We start from the raw sequence: 16701 nt of genomic DNA, 5'->3' as shown, positions 1-16701 counted from the left end.
AAAATTGGTGCGACCACTGCCGTGAGGCTAAGGGAGCTTTCTCTTTGGTTATGTGGCAGCTACGGACACTGTGTTATCCTTGATACAATGTCCGATTCTCCAGGCAGGAAAAATTGCTGCGACCACTGCCGTGAGGCTAAGGGAGCTTTCTCTTTGGTTATGTGGCGGCTACGGACACTGTGTTATCCTTGATACAATGTCCGATTTTCCAGGCAGGATCGCAGCTTGCCTGAGCCGCTTTTTAACAAAAACTACTGTACCACTATTCCTGATAGAACCGATTGGAACTACGATATCCCTGGTAATAGAAGTTACAAAGACTTCTGTATGGACCGTTTCAAACTAGACGACCAGGTTGGCTATGGGGTCTACTCTAAAAGATTACCCGACCAATTAAGGAAGTGGAAACCAATTAAGGAAGTGGTGGAATCGCTTAGATATAATGTCATAACGACGATTAGCATAGATATCTGCTCAGATAGCCAGGAAGCTATTAAATCCCTGGAGAACGTATTTCTGAACACAAAAACCGCCTTCGACTGTCGCAAATCTCTTAACGAGATGGCTGAACAGTTCAAAATTCACCTGTTTTGGGCGCCGGGGAAACTGGAATCGGTTGGTATGCCTCTAGCGACATGTAAGCTAAGTTTTCAAGACCAGCACCGAAGGCCAGCGACCGAATGATAGATGGTCACAAAGAGCGGGCTGTGAGCACTCCAAAACTATGTGGCCTAGTCTAGATTTGAAGAGGTCTACCACTTTGCTGTCGCTGGCTAGAACAGGCGTCGCAGTCATAGTGTCCGTCACTGCAGGACACTGTTTGTTCGTTAAGCATGCTGATAGACTGTAGGTTGCCAGTATCGAATTTTGCTGAAGCTGTGAGTGAAGATTTAGTGTTTCATTTCTTGTCTGATTTTGTGGATGTGAACATTCGCAAGTTGTTGGGCTTTTTAAAGCGATCTGGATGGTTCAACGGTGGGAACTAAAAGACATCTTTCTTCTGCTGTTCCTGTGGTATCACAAGCGACGAAAACGTCTAAGTGAGACTGCCACTTAAATATATACACTCTGAACGCCCACACACCATGATGACAACGTTATCCTTGTTCACAACAAACTTTAACTGTCCTTTTCGAATGACCTGAAAATACGACAATCACTACAAAGGGGTACACAGTCCCTCCTTGTGTCGATCCTCGTCAAGCTCTTCTATGCGAGCTAACTCGTTCCGGTCTATACGAGCGATCGCCGCGGGAACTTGATGACCATTGGTTATTTAAAGGCGCCAATGACTCGCCTTGTTGTATCGAGCATCATAGGCAATCAGTATTTAAACAAGAGGTGGTGCCGCCCGGTCTCTCACTAAAACACAGATCGGATCTCAATGTTCCAGCTAGTTTTGTGGTTAAAGCCTCTGGAGCTAATTGGAATTTGGAACATTTTTAAATGTGTTTTCTTGCTTGACGCTAAAAAATTAATAAACTTCTTTCTTCTTGCTCTGATTGGTCGAGGCAAATTTGTCGAAAATTTTAAATGTCACGGCGAATTGAATTTTCTTCGCCCTTTTTACAAATTTTGACATATCAAGTTCCCAAAAAAGATGCTTTGTTGTAGCAATTCGCCGATGCGGCCATCTTATTAAATACGCCTTGGTCTTACTCCGTCTAAACTATCAAGTTTACAGATCAACTATCAAGATGAAGTAGATTGGCTTGTTTAAATCATAATTTGTAAAGTATATGTTCTGTTTTAATCTCATTACTAAAAATCCTTAAGTTTGATATGCTCAGTATTGGGCCTTAATTTAACCATAATTAAACATTCTGATTTCTATTTAAAAACATACATATATGACATTGTTATGTAAAACTTTGCTAAAATCTTTGGTAATTCATGGTGTATACAATGTTGTTGGTTGGCGTATCCTGGCTAGTCTTAGACGGGCTGGCACTGAAGTGGGGGGTTGCCGTCTTTGTGGAAAACGTTGGTATACTAAGCGGGCTGGCTTTGCATCAACATTACTCTTATCAAAAGTAGTTGAAATGGCAATGACGGTACCATCGTCATTTAGTAATACCTCTTCTTCGGCATCATCAACATCTTCGGGCTCTTGTTCTACTTCTTCTTCTTCTTCGGGAAATTCTGTAGCGTTATCGATGTCTGGTTGTGGAGCTTCGTTGTCTGGAGAACCGTATACAGTATCGGGTTGTGGATCATTTGCTGCTTGTATGGGTGGCTCATAAACAATATCAGGCTGAACTTCTTCTGTAGCTACAGTTGGTGGACCATAAACACTATCTGGTTGCTCAGGTGGTCCGTTAATTACATCTGGCTCTGCTTCGGGTGGTCCATACACAGTGTCAGGTTCTTGGGTTTCCGTGGGTAGATCAAAAGGCACAACAGGTGTTACTCCTGCTGGTGGATAACCGGTGGGAGTAGGTTCCAACTGTTGACGGGCTAATATTCTTCTTTTGAAGAAGGTTTTTTGATGCAATGATTTTGCGGCACTGCAGCATATAACAGCCGCAAGGATCAATGCTATAACTAGCTTTGTCATTTTCCCTTCGATCCCTATTAAATATAGCCAAGTTGAATGTGAAAATTTTATTCTGAATGTTCTGCCTTCTATAGTCTGTGGCTTTGTGCACTAAGGAAGTACTAACTTGCTGGTCTTATATACTAAATATAGGAAGTTCTATTGTATTGATCACATACAATGGGGGTTTTATGCCAGTTCTTATGATGAATTTTAATATCAGTCTGTAAAACTTCGGAAATTGACACAAATATTATTTATGTAGATGCCCATGTTGTTGCTCATTATGTGGTGTGTGGGGCAGAATAGACGTTCTTGTCGATTTTCAAAGTTCTTGAACTCATCGATGGGAAACCATAGACATTACCATCATATGGGCCTCATTTCAGTTCAATTTTGTTCATGTTTCATATGGCTAGTCTGTCTGTTTATGCTATGTTATTTGCTAGTCATTTCTTCTTGTCTCTCTCGCATTATGTACGTGAGAATTTTACTCAATGTGCGTTGGGTTGCTTGTATCTGTTTTCAGTGATAGTTGAAAGTGTAAACACCCCATGTATTTGTTAGCTTAATATTCATAATGCGTACGTTGGAATTTAAAATTGTAATAATGTTGGTTTTTCAAATGTATGTATGTATGTAGCCCATCGGCACCAACCTTGCTGCACAATTTTTTGTTTCTGCCTGTAAGTTCAATAATACCTGCCATATACGTCGATATTCGATTATATACAAGTTCAAGCATTAATTAATGAAATATGAATGAGCGAGCACGTATACGGCGATATGTGTAAATTCGGTTTCGATTTGAAATCATAATGCGGCCGGTGAACCAATAATTGTGCTATATTTCATAGCCAATTAAATAATGTAAGAGTCACCCATTGAGCCAGTATTCAAATTAAGAGCTCTTAGCTTCTCTTCAGCCTACTTATGCAATATAATGTGCAGAGCTACCAACTTGTGTGGCATTCAGTTTAAGCGTGGAGATTTTGTTTTGACATATTTTGAGTTAGTGCTACTAACATTAAACCTAAATCGCAAAGGCACTCTTAGCAATAATCTGTTCATTTATTAACATTAAACTTAAATCGCAAAGGCCCTCTTAGCAATAATTTGTTAATGTGAGCGTGCGTGAACATGAGTCGACAAAAAAAGTCGTGCGTGAATATTTTTTTTGCCTCGTTAGCGTGCGAGAGTTTCAGTGAAAAATGACTCACGTGCACATCTCAAGTCGACCCCCCTATGCCCCTCACCCTAAATTTACATACCAAATTCTTATTTTTTTGGATACTTTCTATAAGAGAGCACACAAAATTTCGCTAAAATCACACCACCCATCTCCGAGTTCTGGCGTTTCTAAAAATTGGAGTAAGGGGCGAAATTCTATGAGATTTTTTTAAAGGATGAAAACCAATAAAAAATTTTTCTAATGACAAAATTTCGATCAAATTTTCTCTAAGGTAAATATTTTGATAAAATTTTCTCTAAAAATAAAATATCCATAAAATTTTTTCTAAAGACTAAATTTCAATAAAGCGTTTCTGAAGACAAAATTTTAACCAAACTTTTCCTAAAGACAATATATCAAATTTTTTCTGAAAACGAATTTAAAAGAAATGTTTTAAGAACAATGAATTTGTTTCTAATGACATAATTTCAATGAAATTTTTTCTAAAGACAAAATTTCAATAAATTTTTTTAAGACAATATTCTAGATCTAAAACTTCAATGACAAAATTTAAAAACAACAGGTAAAAGCGTGCTAAGTTCGGCCGGGGCGAATCTTATAAACCCTCCACCATAGATCGCATTTGTCGCGTTCTTTAACCGATATCTCTTTTTTAGGCAAACAAAGGATAAAAGAAGAGAATTTCTTAAATATTGGATCTATATCAATTATGGTCCGACTCGGACCATAATTGAATTGAATGTTGGGGACAATAGTAGAAGTCATTGTGTAAATTTTCAGCCAATTTGAGTAAGAATTGTGCCCTTTAGGGGCTCAAGAAGTAAAATAGGGAGATCGGTTTATATAAGAGCTGTATCTGGCTATAGACCGATTCAGACCATATTTGACACGTATGTTGAAGCTCATTGGAGAAGCCGTTGTACAAAATTTTAACCAATATGGATAATAATTGCGTCCTCTAGAGGTTCAAAAAGTCAAGATCCCACATCGGTTTATATGGCAGCTATATCAGGTTATAAACCGATTTGAACCATGTTTGCCACAGTTGTTGGGAGTCATAACAAAACACTTCGTGCAATATTTCATCCAAATCGGATAAGAATTGCGCCCTTTAGAGGCCCAAGAATTCAAGACCACAGATCTGTTTATATGGCTATATTAGGATATAGACTAATTTCAACCTTACTTTGCACAGTTGTTAAAAATTATAACAAAACACCTCATGCAAAATTTCAGCTAAATCGGATGGGAATTGCGCCCTTTAGTAGCTCAATAATACAAGATCCAAGATCGGTTTATATTTATAGCTGCCATATCAAAACATGGACTGATATTTATTTACAATCGCAACCGACCTACACTAATTAGAAGTATTTTTGCAAAATTTCAAGCGGCTAGCTTTACTCCTTCGAAAGTTAGAGTGCTTTCGACAAACAGACGGACGGACGTGGCTAGATCGACTTAAAATGTCGTGACAATCAAGAATATATATACCTTATGGGGTCTAAGGCGAATATTTCAAGGAGTTACAAACAGAAAGACGAAATTAGTAGACTTGTCAATTTCAAAAGACTCAACAACTCATCGAATATATAGTTATCAAAAACCTATGTAAACGAGTCAAGATTCAAGGGATTGTCTTTCGTTCGCCTGGGCTTCTTTTTCGACATCGACAAACAAGCTTAGTTAAGTCATATTCATAAACTTTTCTAGGCAGTTCAACCATCATTAAGGCGCTTTTACACGGCATGCAGATGTTTTATGACATGCCACTTTTTGTATTCACATGTAATTGAAAATTTTTGACAAAATTGTCAATTTACATACGATTCATCATTTTTGTTATCACACCTGCATGTTATTTTCCTATGACAACCTAAAGCTAATTTTTTATGCGTAAAAATTGTTAAAGTATTGAGAAAGCTGATTAAATCATAAATTTGTGACAACAATTTTATTTGGGATTGCTTTCATTCGACTGACAACAAAAACAGCTGATTTGTTTATGTTTTTGTCCGGAGCAATATAGCACGCTTTAATCGAAAAAATTACATGGGCTTTTTTCAAAAGTGAGTTTCATATATTAGTTTCATTTGTATCACACGACATGTACAACTCAACATGGGCTAAATTTGGTATGTCATATGACAACTACATGCCGTGCAATAGAGCCTTTAGAAGGGTGTTGCATTTTTATCTGCTTCAACAGTCCATCACTTGTACAGCTCCATCCACTGAAGATGGTAAAAAGAACTGAATTGTATCTTGCGGCCGTTCTGTTTCTTGATATCAAATTTTCAAATCACGCCTGGAGCATGATCGATTTTCTTTTATTGATTTAACTATTTTTTTATGAGCATTGTAATTTCCGGAATTCACACACCATGATTATATTTGCTTCGTTCAATTCGTTCAAGTAAAAGATAATGCTTATACTTGAAAAACAAAAACAAAACTTTTTCAACAAAAACTAGACGTACGCGTTAATTATTTTCATTTTGTCACATATTCTTGAATTCTTATTCACCTTATTTAGCATTGATCTTAGGTAAGGTTGTAATGACCTTGAAAATGTTTGTCTAAATTCTGTTGCTGATACATATGTCATATCAGCAAGATGCAAATCGAGAAAGTTTTGACACATATAAATACCATGAATGAGTGTTGGCTAAGACAACATCTCAGTTTATTCAACTAACTGATAACAACTGCAGCAGCTGACAAACGAACGGACTGACGGACAATATGAAATATTTGACCATAGCAATCTTTATAGTGGTGGCTTGCATCGGCATGGGCAACACCAGAAGCGTAAGTAGAGAAAAAAACGTAAAATAAATATGGCAAACGGGTTACTTCTTTGTATTTCAGTTAAAAAGCCTTTATGCCAATAGTGTAACTAACTACAAGGGCCAACGCAAACCTTTGGCTAGTCCTATGGCCAATGGAATTCATGACAGCTCCTACACCAGATCCAAACGCCAAGTACCCGAAGCTATAAAAGAACTGCAAGATATTTTGACCAGATCCAAGCAAGAGTGTGTTAAGAAATTACGTGTCAGCTCTGCCATGGCCAACAAGGCTCTTATGTTTGAGGAGAATCCAACAGAGAAGGAAAAATGTTTGATGGCCTGCATTCTTGAGAAATCTGAATTGGTAAGAATTGAAATAAAAAATAATTATTATAAGAGAATGACATTTTATAACAATTCTTTTGTCTATTTCTTATACGTAGATGGATAAGAACACCAACAGACTTTCTGTACCTGCCATTACTAGCTTCGCCGGCAAAATATCTGACAACAATGCTTTGGTGATTTCTGTGGCCGAAGCCGCAGCCGTCAACTGCAACAACATGATCAAGACCGACCGTCCATGTGAGGCAGCATCCCAAATCAACAAATGCATTAGCGGTGCTATGAAAGCCCATAAATTGAAGCTGGTCTATTAAACATGAACCAGAACCTTTGAACCTTTCAACATCATGTTTTATAATTAAATTTAATCACTTTTTATATTTTTTATACATTTTTCCTATTTTTATAACATAAGGTATGCAGTCATAATAACTTGTAAAAAGTTTGACACTTTTTACAAAAAGTCTTTTATAAATTATCATGATAACATGCCCACAATTGTGAAATATATATATTTTTTTTTATATCAGCAATAAATTTATATGCATTGAAAAAAATATGTTTTTCAAACTTTTACAAATTCTGAACTAATTCATAGTGCTCTTGTTAAATGTGGCTCTTGTGGCGTTTACTTTTTGAACTATTTGATTCCGTTGATCAATTTTTTGTATGGAACAATTAAGGCATGTGCTACGCCAAGAATCCTGAGATGATTTACGACTTAGAACTTGAATTAGACTTAACCATTGTGCCAAAGCCAGCAACACAATCGGAAACAATACCAGTTAAAACTCATTAAGTTCGGTCCACCACCAAAATTTATCAAAACCATATAAAAAATGCACCTTTTACACAGCCAAGATGTTAATTTGAGACAATAATCTATACACGGCCATGTCAAAATATGGTAGGGTTGAAATCTATATAAATGAATTTGTGTTTGTTTGTTTGTGGGTTTGTAAATTTTCCTATCTTTGAAATTTTCACAGATTATTGGGAATGGTCCGGAAGGACCAATAGGCTATATAATTTTTTGATATCTCAAGAGGGGCGGACCCTCCCCCTTACCCTAGTAAAGGGTGATTTTTTTGAGGTTAGGATTTTCATGCATTAGTATTTGACAGATCACGTGGGATTTCAGACATGGTGTCAAAGAGAAAGATGCTCAGTATGCTTTGACATTTCATCATGAATAGACTTACTAACGAGCAACGCTTGCAAATCATTGAATTTTATTACCAAAATCAGTGTTCGGTTCGAAATGTGTTCAAATTTTGACAAATTTTGTTCAGCGATGAGGCTCATTTCTGGTTGAATGGCTACGTAAATAAGCAAAATTGCCGCATTTGGAGTGAAGAGCAACCAGAAGCCGTTCAAGAACTGCCCATGCATCCCGAAAAATGCACTGTTTGGTGTGGTTTGTACGCTGGTGGAATCATTGGACCGTATTTTTTCAAAGATGCTGTTGGACGCAACGTTACGGTGAATGCACACATTTCGAACCGAACACTGATTTTGGTAATAAAATTCAATGATTTGCAAGCGTTGCTCGTTAGTAAGTCTATTCATGATGAAATGTCAAAGCATACTGAGCATCTTTCTCTTTGACACCATGTCTGAAATCCCACGTGATCTGTCAAATACTAATGCATGAAAATCCTAACCTCAAAAAAATCACCCTTTAGTTCCACCCAAAAATAAAAGAGGACCGATCGGGACAATATGGGACCTTAATGAAAGGTATTCAAGAGTAGAGTACGAGTTTCGTCTTAAAATATGGGTCCAAGTAATTGGGGGACCATGTCACTCAAGAAGAGTTCCTTTAATATGGAGTAGAACAAGGAAACCTGGACAAATAACATAGCCCAGTTTCAAGCACCATCAAATTGATGCAACATGGAAAGTGTTGAAGGACCAGTAAGTGAACAGAGTCGCATACCCCTGAAAAACCACGTCATTGAAAGCTCATATTTCTTAGGTCAGGTTAGGTTGAGAAGAGGGTGTGGATACTAATCGACCCCATGTCATTATGGACATACACCTATGCCACTATGCCAGTAATCGGCTTGTTGTGCGCTCCTAATACTAAAAAATTTAACATTGAAAAAGAAAATCTGAGTTAGGAATTCCGTGCTCCTAAGTGCCTATGTCTTTTAGCCGCGAAAGCCGGGCAATGGCATAGGATTCTGGTTAACCATGTTTATTGACGACAGTTCTCTGGCCTTCACTGCCAAATCGTCTGCCCTTCATTTCTCCTTACTCCGTTATGGCCCGGCACTCAAACGATGCGGATTGTGCCATTATCAAAGAAGGCGTTAATCTCCTTCTTACATTCCGAGATTGTTCGTGATCTTACCGTCCTGATTGTTATTGCCCTTATGGCCGGTTTACTGTCCGTGAAGATGTTCATACTCGACGTCCTCGCGTCAACACCACACCACCTCACGCATTCCGTGATCGCTCGGAACTCTACCTGCAGGTATTTATTATGGTCAGACAGTCTAAAACAGATGTCAGCCCTCGGGTTCTCAATGTAGACACCCTCTAGATTTGTACCATCCGTGTAACATGATCTTCCAGATGGCATGTAAATTAATCATCCAAAAACTTTTGGCTTCAGAAAGCTATTCCATCAAGTCTCTGAAAATCAAGACAGCCTTGTGAATAGATGGTATATCTTGCGACAATGTAACACAACAAGTTAAACTTGTTAGGAGCAACCTGCTGTCCCAATATAAAGAATAGGCGAATTGTGCTGTTATTGTATCCCCAACCAGGCGTTACGATGTTCAATTAATGATCTCTTAAATTAGAGGGAGTGCGATGATGATGTCACATCCTGTGCTATAAATATCTGATGCTAATACATATGGCTAACAAAAGCGATGAGTACGAGCAATTGGGAATTTCAAAGAATCAGACAAAGGAGCCATAAACTCTGCATTAGCTCAAGCAATAGAGGCATACAGCATACAGAATTCTCAGAGCCATAATAATAATGAAATTTGAAAAACCTCTATTAACCGTGTTTTCGGTTTTCCGTGCTAAGCTTAGTCCCGAGCGAGCCGGATAATCGAGGTTCAACTGTAAATGCCTTAAAAATTATATACAAAAAACATTGGAGATACTCAACTGATCTTCTGTACAATAATACCGGCTATGAATCAATTCCAGATTTCATACACAGACTCAACACAAAATATTTCAATAACATTGAGAATTCTACTTATAAGAGAATATAGAGAAATATCATAGAATAATCTACAAATGAATTTCCAAGTTGAAAATTGTATGTTTATAATACTATTATATACTATAATACAATAGTTATATATGCATGTATGTATATTTTCTGCAAATATTTGAATTTCTAATAATTATACCCATCACCGAAGGATGGGGGTATATTCATTTTGTCATTCCGTTTTCAACACATCGAAATATAGCGTAAAAATCTTAGATGATCTAGCCATGTCCGTCCGTCTGTCTGTTGAAATCACGCTACAGTCTTTAAAAATGGAGATATTGAGCTGAAACTTTGCATAGATTCTTTTTATTGTCCATAAGAAGGTTAAGATCGAAGATGGGCTATATCGGACTATATCTTGATATAGGCCCCATACAGACCGATCCGCCGATTTAGGTTCTTAGGCCCATAAAAGCCACATTTATTATCCGATTTTGTTGAAATTTGGAACAGTGAGTTGTGTTAGGCCAGTCGATATTCTTCTTCAATTTGGCTAAGATCGGCCCAGATTTGGATATAGCTGCCCGATATATAGACCGATCTCTCGATTTAAGGTTTTGGGCCCATAAAAGGCGCATTTATAATACGAATTCGCTGAAATTTTACATAGTGGCTTATGTTAGGCTTTTCGATATTCGTGTCGTATATGGTATATTTAGATCGGTCTATATTTGGATATGGCTACCAAAAGGACTAATATTTTGTTCTACAAAATTGAACAATGACTTGCACTTATTAGACCACTAAATATCAGTGTCGAATTTGGTCCGAGTCGAATCATATTTCGATGTCGCCGCAATATAGCACAGATCGGTTCAGATTTGGATATAGCTGCCATATAGACCGATCTCTCGATCGGCTGCTGCATTTATTGTCTGATTTCGCCAAAATTTGGGGCAGTGAGTTGCGTTAGGCCCTTTAATATTATTTTTCAATTTGGCTCAGATCGGTCCAGATTTGGATATAGCTGTCATATAGACCGATCTCTCGATGTTAGGTTTTGGGCCCATAAAAAGCGTATTTATTTGCCGATTTCGCCGAAATTTGGTATAGTTCTGTTAGGCCCTTGACGTCCCTCTTCGATTTGGCCCAGATTGTTTCAGATTTGGATATAGCTGCCATATAGACCGATCCCTCGATTTAAAGTCTTGGCCCCATTAAAGGCACATTTATAATACGATTTCGCTGAAATGTAACTTAGTGACTTAGATAAGATTTGAATATAGCTGCCATATAGACCGATCTCTCGATTTAAAGTCTTGGCCCCATAAAAGACACATTTATAATACGATTTCGCTGAAATTTGACATAGTGGCTTATGTCAGGCTTTTCGACATTCGTGTTGTATATGGTTCAGATCGGTCTATATTTGGATATGGCTACCAAAAGGACCAATATTTTGTTCTACAAAATTGAACAATGACTTGTACTTATTAGACCACTCAATATCAGTGTCGAATTTGATCCAAGTCGATTCATATTTCGATAAAGCTGATATGGAGGCATAAATTATGATTTTTCACCGGAATATGACGAAAGGTGGTTTACAATATTACCCTAGGTGGTGGGTATCCAAAGTTCGGCCCGGCCGAACTTAACGCGTTTTTACTTGTTTTAATCATATAACTACAAAACATGTAAATACGCAAAATGAAATAAAGATGAATTTTTTTTTATAATAAAAAAAATCAACGTTTTTCAGAAAGGAAGTTTACTTGCCGAAAATTTCTTTTATGTGACAGGAACTATTTGCGTGTAGCTAGTTTGACACAAAGCCTATATTTAAAATTTTCTCTCAGTGTTTTCATTATTGTTGTCGTAGACACTATAAACCTAAAATTGCTATTGCGAGAAACCGTAAACCGTGTATTCGCCAAAAATCCAAAAGGGGAGAAAATAAGCCTTGCACTGATATAGTTCTATTAATGTTAAGTAAAATCTGATCTTGTTTTTTTCATACTACACATGCTCAAAGTGGGATAATCGAAATTAAGTACAGCTTTAGGCCACGTCATAATAAAACATTTCAAATAACATCTAAAGGGTGTGGTCTACTAAATCCCTTCTGATAATATTTGGCATAGCTTCTAATGCATTGTCTTTCACTATTATTATTGCAACAATTCTTCTATGGTATCTTCCTTCTCATCAATAAAATAAATACATAATTTCATTCAATAGGAATGTTGAACTTTTGTGTATACATGTTCCAAATAATCTGATAACTTTTAATAACATTTTAATAGTTTTTCCAACACGATAATGTGATATTTCATTTTATATAAATGGACAGTTTGAAATTGACTTGAATCATTCAGTTTGATATACTTAACGAATTTGTGACTAATAAAGTTATTAAAAAAAAATAACAGCCGGTGGGAAGTTTTGTTTTTTCTGTTGTACGCTTTTTCTCTAAAAAGCGTAACAATGCACTTTTGTAAAAAATTGATTATATTTTTAAGTTTGATAGCTTTAGTTTGGGTAAGTCTAAGGTCTGAGGTCTAAGGCATATTTGAAAATCTTTCAACATGCTTTAATCATACTAATGACAATCTGGGGGTCAATTCTCTTTCTATATCAACACATGAAATGCAAAAAAAAATTTTTTTTGAAAAATGTTGACAAAATGTCTTTATGTGTTTACCCAAAACAAGAATCAGTAATTCTATGAAGACGTAAAAAAAACTTTTCATTTTGTGTTTTTATATCATATAAAAAGAATTGAGCCCCTGATAATGGATACAATGAACAAATAATTACAACAGATTTTTAATTTTTATTCTAAAGGCTGATGAGGAGGAGGAAGAATTAGGTATGACTTCCGAAGAAATAGTTGATGCATTGGAGTCTTTTGGAGATAATTGTGATATTAAACCAGAAAGAGGTGAGTTTTAATATTTCTGAACATTAAAGATTGTTTTTCATGAATAAAAGGTCTTGTAAAAACAATAAAAAACACGTAAAAAAGCATTGGATGCCCACCACCTCGGGTATATATGTAAACTCCCTTTCGTCACAATCCGGTGAATATTGGATAACTTGTGCACCTAAATGTAAGTCACTGTTCAATTTGGTAGAACAAAATATTGGTGTTTTTGGCAGCTATATTCAAATATAAACCTATCTGAATCTTAAAGAATACATATGTCGAAAAGCCTAACATAAGTCACTGCGTCAAAGTTCAACAAAATCGGTAGTAAATGCGCTTTTTAACAAGGATATAATAATCATCTTATTTTATTATACCTCCACTACTAAATACGTAGTTATATCTTAATAACCCCTATTAAGATCATATTTTATTCAGGTCCCGAGAACTCATATACAAGAACCATTTTCAGACAATAAATCTGCTTTTTATGGGTTTAAGACCCTGAATTGGAAGATCGGTCTTATGGCAGCTATATCTGTATAGTGTGATCTGACTCATATTCGAGTCGGATATTGGGAGGCCAAAAACAACTCACTGTTTCAAATTTCAGCGAAACCAGGTAATAAATAAAGCTTTTATGGGCTTCAGACCCCTTATCAGCAGATCGGTCTATATGACAACTATATCTATATATAGTGAGATCTGAACCATATTTGGGTCGAAAGTTGAGAGACCTAAAATTACTCACTGTTTCAAATTTCAGCGAATTTGGATAAAACATAACGCTTTTATGGTCTTCAGACCCTTTATCGGGAGATCGGTCTATATGGCAGCTATATCCAAATATAGTCCAATATAAACCATATATAGATCAAGTGTCGGGAGGCTTAAGATAACTCAATGTTTCAAATTACAGCGAAATCGGGTAATAAATAAAGCTTTTAATGGCTTCAAACCCTTTATGAGGAGATCGGTATATATGACAGCTATATCTATTTATAGTCCGATCTGAACCATATTTTGGTCAGATGTCGGGAAGCCTTAAACTACTCACTGTTTCAAATCACAACAAAATTGGATGAAAAATAAAGCATATATGGGCATTATACCCTTTATCGGCAGATCGCTCTATATAGCAGCAATATCCAAATATGGTCCGATTTGGTCCGTTCAAGAACTTAACCAGCGTACATCAAAAAGACGTATTTGTACCAAATTTCAGCTCAATATCTCAATTTTTGAAGGCTGTTGAGTGATTGCAGCAGACGGACGTATAGACAAACGGACATCGTTAAATCGTCTTAGAATTTTACGACGATCCGAAATATATATACTTTGTAGGGTCGGAAATTGAAATTTCGATGTGTTGCAAACGGAATGACTAAATGAATATACCCCCTATCCTACGGTGGTGGGTATAATAATCCATAAGTGGATTTTTGAAAATTGCAATCTGTTCAATCCTTTTTTTTTTAACAATATGGTCCAAATACATGTTATTTATGCCAGTCACAGGTGTTCTTAATGAGTCTTTGTCTATAAATCAGTCCAGATATACATATATACAAATTTGCACATGAATATTCCATTAGGGAACAAGAGCAAACTTCTCTCATAACAATAAGCGCCGTCCGATTCAAATTTAAGCTCAATGATAAGGGACCTTCTTTTTATAACCGACTTTCTCCAGACATATGTACTTTAGGACTTTCCGTCGTCCTATTAGTAAATCATTCTTTATGCTTAAGAGTGAGTCTAGAAAGGTTAAAATAAATATATATTAGGGTTAAGATTCCTGCATATCGCTTGTCTCGGCAACAGCATGTATATAGAAAGGGCAAGTCCACTGAAACAGTCCTTCATGACCTAGTCGGATACAAAGAGGATTCTCTCGCTGTCAATAAATACACAACAGTTGTATTTCTTGATATTGAGGGTGCTTTCAATAATGTAAAATCTATGTCAAACATGAGGTAGCTGGAGTTTTTAGACATCAATAGATGGTATTAATAGATCCTTTACGTTAGGCTCAGGATCTGTAGAGGGACACCTTGACAAGGTGTACTGTCTCCACTTCTTTGAAATCAACGTGGAATATTGTCTCTGGAAGAAAAAGGTGTGAAAGTGGTCGCATATGCTGATGACGTGGCTATTGCGTTTAGAGGAAAGTCTCCCAGCACTCTCACAGGAAGCTCTACATATGACAGAAAAGTGCGTTGCAGAAAGTGGTCTATGAGTAAATCTGGCTTAGAAGGAAGTTGTTCTTTACAAAAAGAAATACAAGTTTTTCTCTCCTTGGGAGGAGGGATTGTAAGATTTTCTGAAAGCTCAAAATTCCTGGGTATTTTGCTGGACAGGAAATTGAGCTTCAAATCTAACATTTTGGAAGAGGAAAGAAGGCAACCCTATACACCATCAAGAGAGCATTTGTTGAATGTTAGGATTTTAAACAGCGTGTCATGCATTGGCTGTATACTATAGTTGTCAGACCTAAAATGCTGTACTCAGCAGGATCCAATGGATGTTCTATTTGTGTAGCACAGCCGCACTGAAGACGATACTAACTAATGCTGAATTTAACCCATTAACGCCTGACCCTCAATTCCCTTGTTCGATTTTGATAAAATTGCATATATTTATTATATAGAGCATTTCTATTGCGTAGTTATTTTTTATAACAACAATTTTTAAAAAGTTTTGAAAACAATTAAAAATAAAATTATTTCCTAAGCCACTAGGTTTTCAAAACAAAAAAAAAATCATTTTCTTAATATTTTATGATTATTTGGCGAATAAAAGTGAATTTTAATATGTTTGACCTAAAATCGTACCTGCATCCAGAGAAAACTTGATACCAAACGTGCTCATTGATAGTAAAGCAACACCGTATGGCACAAAAACAATTCTGAATGGTATGAATGAAACATAAAATGATTAGTACCGTTTGGTACTAGCCTTATTACCGAACTGGTATTGGTTTAAATACCAATCTGTTGTTGGTTTTAGCACTAGACCGTTATTGGCTATAGTACCAAACCGATATTAATTATTCCACCCCCTAATGAACAAAAAAAAACATTGAAAATAATTTTAATCTAATTTTATTTCGATTATTTATGTTAATAATTACAAAAAGTAATGTTACACCGTGAGCAACCTCAATTCTTTGTATTCAGCAATTGATTCCATATCAATTGATTTCCAGAAGTGGTTTTCATGTAAATACACCAACACAGCATCTTTTTCCATACAAGAGACTATCATGTTTTTAATGTAGAAGGTTCTTAGAAATTGTACTATTTCTATTTTCACCGCTTTCGAGTATTTGACCAGGTTTTTACGCAGTCAAAGTGTATTAAAACATTTTATTTATTTGTTTACCAAATATTTTGTAATGGCGCTATGACAAGAATACAAATATGATGCCGTCAATTCTTAATAGCCTCCTTGGCTGGTATTGAATTGATACCAAATGGTATTAAAAAATTTTTGCTATCAGGTGCTGTCGAAGGTAATAGGCATATCGCCATTAATTTATTTTTATACCCTCCACCACAGGATGGGGGGTACACTAATTTCGTCATTCTGTTTGTAACTACTCGAAATATTCGTCTGAGACCCCATAAAGTATATATATTCATAATCTTCTCGACGTTCTGAATCGATTTAACCAAGTCCGCTCTCTGTCGAAATCACGAAAGCGGTCGAACGCGTAAA

General features: G+C 36.3%; 2 protein-coding genes across 3 annotated transcripts in view; both read left to right on the top strand.

Moving 5' to 3' along the window:
- The window catches only part of LOC106093148 (uncharacterized), a 36675-nt gene that overhangs the window by 13634 nt on the left and 6340 nt on the right, over nt 1-16701 (top strand). The window contains exons 1-2 of one of the 2 annotated variants that reach the window (XM_013260159.2): nt 12449-12593; nt 12900-12996. In XM_013260159.2, coding sequence (XP_013115613.1) covers nt 12540-12593; nt 12900-12996 — 151 coding nt within the window. In that variant the 5' untranslated portion in view covers nt 12449-12539. Of the gene's footprint in view, nt 1-12448; nt 12594-12899; nt 12997-16701 lie in introns of those variants that run through there. The other variant, XM_059366974.1, reaches the window with a different exon arrangement.
- LOC106093147 (uncharacterized) lies at nt 5617-7384 on the top strand. Its single transcript, XM_013260157.2, has 4 exons — nt 5617-5797; nt 6277-6539; nt 6600-6884; nt 6964-7384. Exons 2-4 carry the CDS (start codon nt 6474-6476, stop codon nt 7177-7179), a joined length of 567 nt encoding a protein of 188 aa, XP_013115611.1. The 5' UTR covers nt 5617-5797; nt 6277-6473; the 3' UTR covers nt 7180-7384.

Source organism: Stomoxys calcitrans, chromosome 4 (assembly GCF_963082655.1).
Source record: "Stomoxys calcitrans chromosome 4, idStoCalc2.1, whole genome shotgun sequence".
Lineage (NCBI taxonomy): Eukaryota > Metazoa > Arthropoda > Insecta > Diptera > Muscidae > Stomoxys > Stomoxys calcitrans.
Note: the sequence above shows the minus strand (reverse complement) of the source record. Positions and strands in the feature narration are given on the sequence as shown.